The sequence below is a fragment of the Lemur catta genome, chromosome 19, assembly GCF_020740605.2.
Source record: "Lemur catta isolate mLemCat1 chromosome 19, mLemCat1.pri, whole genome shotgun sequence".
NCBI lineage: Eukaryota > Metazoa > Chordata > Mammalia > Primates > Lemuridae > Lemur > Lemur catta.
Genome location: NC_059146.1, coordinates 21,749,575 through 21,753,218, shown reverse-complemented (window position 1 = coordinate 21,753,218; position 3,644 = coordinate 21,749,575). Strand labels below are relative to the sequence as shown.

General features: G+C 63.0%; 1 protein-coding gene across 1 annotated transcript; it reads left to right on the top strand.

The window, feature by feature from the left end:
• The first annotated feature begins 95 nt into the window (after window positions 1-95).
• On the top strand, window positions 96-3,321 carry TMEM86B (transmembrane protein 86B). The gene is made up of 3 exons (XM_045532782.1): window positions 96-1,429; window positions 1,717-1,963; window positions 2,583-3,321. Exons 1-3 carry the CDS (start codon window positions 1,379-1,381, stop codon window positions 2,963-2,965), a joined length of 681 nt encoding a protein of 226 aa, XP_045388738.1. The 5' UTR covers window positions 96-1,378; the 3' UTR covers window positions 2,966-3,321.
• The last annotated feature ends 323 nt before the right edge of the window (window positions 3,322-3,644 follow it).

Sequence of the window (3,644 nt, the reverse complement as noted above, 5' to 3'; positions counted from 1 at the left end):
CCTGCTGGTCAGACCTTGAGTTCTGGGATAGGTTGGGGTGAGCCTGTGCTGTCCCTGTGCCCCAGCCCCAGGGCCTCCCATGCCTGCCGCAGGTCACCTGGGGAGAGCAGCTCCCTCTCTGCGGCTGGTGACCTTCACTGGCCCCTCTGTAGGACTCTGCTCCTAAATCTTGATGGCTGCCCCAGGCCTGGCCTTGGGGAGGTGAAAGAGGGAGGGTGTAACTTGTGTTCAAACCAGGCAGGGACTTCTGGAGGAAGGGACCTGGTCCAGGTGAGCTGTCACTCCAGGCACCTCTAGCCCCTGTTCAAGCCCCAGGTGTGCCTGGGCTACACGTCCAGGTTGGAGGGGTCCTCCTAGCCAGTCTGTCCCCTCTGTAGGCTGAGGACTGTCCAGGAGGTCACTGGGTGCCATGTCCTGCCAGAGGAAGTCTTGTGGCAGCAGAGGCCCCAGGCTGGGCCAGGTGCTGGCTGCAGAGGGTGCCTGCCAGGCCTGCCTCTCACCTGCTGGCAGGACCGCTGGGGGAGGATGGCTTTGCAGCTCCCTGAGCCAGTCCCCCAGTGGGAAGCAGGGAGCTGCCTCGTGGGTGACGTGGGCACCCAGCGGCCCACTTCCTGCCCCAGCAGCCAGGCCTGAGGGTGAGGCTGGGCACCTACACCCAGTAGGACTGCATCTTTAGGCAGGAGGGTCGAAGTAAAGCCCAGGTGTGCAGTGCAGGTGAGTGTTGCAGGTAAGTAGTGTTCTGGGAAACCTTTGTCTTGGTTACCCTGGGGCACAATGACAGACATCACCGTGGGTCACAGTTGGTTTGGGAGCCACTGCAGGTTGCGTGGGGCTCAGCTGGCAGGAACAGCTACAGCTCTTTCTCAGCACTCACACGTCCGTCCTTGTCCACTGAGTCAGTGTTTGTGGTGGAAGTCACTGACAGCCCAGAGGGCTTCTTGAGGGGCTCGAGGGAAGGCTGAAGCAGGGAGGGAGACCCCCTTCCCATCCCTCCAGCGTGGTCCTGCTGGCCAGCTCCCTCCCCGGCCTCCCCAGAAGGGGCAGCCATTGGAATTCTGCACCCTGTCCCTTCTGATTGGGCACAGGACAGTGGGAGGGCATTTGTGGGCCTCATCCCCCAGGCAGACAGGAGGAAGCCACATCCCAGTGTGCTGGGACACAGCGACCCCTGGGTCGTGACAGGTGCCTTATCAGCTGGGTGCCAGGCGAGGCCATCCCTGGGTGGGCGGGACATCTCCCTGGGCCCTGTTACCAGTCAAGGAGTCCGCAGCACGCTCCTCGGGTTAACGGTTTACCATGTAACCACAAACCCTCCCCTCCGCCCCCGGAAGCCAGCAGCTCCCAGACACAGGCCGCTCTGGGGCTGTCACAGGCCAACATGGACGCTGGCAAGGAGGGGCTGCCCCTGAGGATTCACTGCTTAGTCCAAGTGAGAGCTTCAGCGGGTGGGGGGCGGCTGGGGCCTGGGCACCCGGGCAGCCTGGGGCTTCTGTCTTTGGAGAGTTGGTTGGCGCCCCCAGAAGGCTGGGTGACTGGGTCGCTGAGGAGACGGAAGAGCCTGGTCCCTGGATAGGCCCAGCCTGGGCAGCTTGGGTCCTGGGTGGGGGTGGGACAGAAGCCAGGAGATTTGAGTTGCAGTCTGGCGGGGCCTGACCCTCAAAAACTGGGGGGGACTGAGCTCAGTGACTCAGCAGCACCCCCCCCTTCCCCCCAAAGCCCCCGAACATCTGCAGGTGGCTGAGCCCCTTCTTCCTCACCTGCTCCATCTACTTCCTACTCTGGATTCCCGAGGACCAGCCGTCCTGGGTCAGCACCCTGGTCAAGTGCCTGCCCAACCTCTGCCTGGCCGTGTTCCTGTGGGCTGTGCCCCCGGGGGGGGACTACACCCGGCTCCTCCAGGCAGCCCTTGTGTGCTCAGCCATGGGGGACGCCTGCCTAATCTGGCCCGGGGCCTTCCTCCCTGGTAAGCGGGGACCCTGTTGTGAAGCATCCCAGCTGTCCACATGGAGGAGCCTGGGGTGCAGGGAAGCTTCTGCTGGAGCTCAGGGCCCTGGGGACACAGCGGGGACTGAGGCAGCTCACAGTCCAGCGAGGGGGTGGGGTCAGTGGCATTAGGTCAGAAGGTGGAGGGTGGTGTGGAGATTAAGAGGAGGGTGTGGTAAGTAGGGTGGGCAAGGAAGGCCTCGCTGAGCAAGTAAGGTTCGGGCAGTCTGGAAGGAGGTGCGTGTGCACGTTGGGGAAGGGCGTTTGTGGCAGGCGTAGAGGTCCCGGGGTAGGGTGTACCAGGTGGCGTGTCCAACAGGCCAGGGTGGCCGGAGCAGAGTGGCCAGCAGGCGGAGGGCATGGGGCTGTGGAGGCCAAGTAAGGACAGGATGTGGGGGTCCTGCACAGAGCAAGGACAGACACTGCATTCAGAGGTCACACCTGCTGCTCTAAGCCACTTGGGAAGCTGAGGGCAGCTCTGGGAGGCTCTGCCAGGGCGGGGGCTGGTGCTTGGGGATAGTCCCTCCCTCAGGTCCTGAGTGGTGGCTGAGACAGCCGGAGAAGCAGCAAAGCCCTCGCTGTCCCCTCTCTACCACCAGGCATGACTGCCTTCGCCATGGCCCATGTCCACTACTCCTGGGCCTTTGGCTTCTCTCCTCTGCGGCCAGGCCTGCTGCTGCTCGTCTTCCTGGCCGCTGTCCTGTGCCACAGCCTCCTGCAGCCACACCTCAAGCCTGGCATGGTCCTGCCCGTGGCAGCCTACGAGCTGGTCCTGAGCGTCACGCTGTGGCGGGGCCTGGCCCGGGGCGGGAGTGCCGGCTGGGGTGCCCTGCTCTTCGCTGTCTCTGACGCTGTGCTGTCCTGGGATAACTTTGCCCAGCCCCTGCCCCACGGCCACCTGGTGACCATGAGCACCTACTATGCCGCCCAACTCCTCATCACGCTGTCAGCCCTTGGAAGCCAGGGGCCCAAGACCGACTGACCCGGGAGCCAGCCAGCCTGGCGTCCACGCCCTCCCCTCCTGCAGGACTCCCACGCTGACCCTGCCTGAGTAGTGCCCTCAGCTGAGAAGCTTCCTGACCTCTGTGTGCAGGCGCTGGGCCATCTCAAGACATTTGGGGACCGTTTGTGGAATTCAAAGTCTGCTGCCAGGTTCTGGCCACGCTCCCTCAGTTCTGGAATCCCCCAGATTCCAGGCTCCACAGCCAGGCCCACCCTGGGCCCTCCCCAGCTCCTGCCTGCTTCTGTGTTCCCCGTCGGCCCCGTGGTCGGCCAGCCCCCTCCCCACTGCTGTCAGTCTGTTTTTCGTTGCCTGAGTAAAGGGGATGTGGAAATGCCTATGTTGCCATTATTTTGGGAGAGGGGTCAGGGAAGGATCTTCCTTGTTGTCATGACCACGGTTAATAACGGCAAGCGTTTCTCGGTACCTCCCTGGGAACTAGGCCTGGTGCCGGATCAGGTCCTCCCCAGGGCCCCTGTTTCAGGTGAGGATTGTACAGAACTGAGACCAAGACAAGACTGGTCACTGGAGAGGTTTCTCAGGGCTACTGTCACAAAGTACCACAAACCAGGTCCCGTGAGCTAAGATGAACTTACTCTCATATAGTTCGGGCAGCCCAAAGTCGAGGTGTGTTCAGGGCCACGCTCCCTGCTCGGGCTCC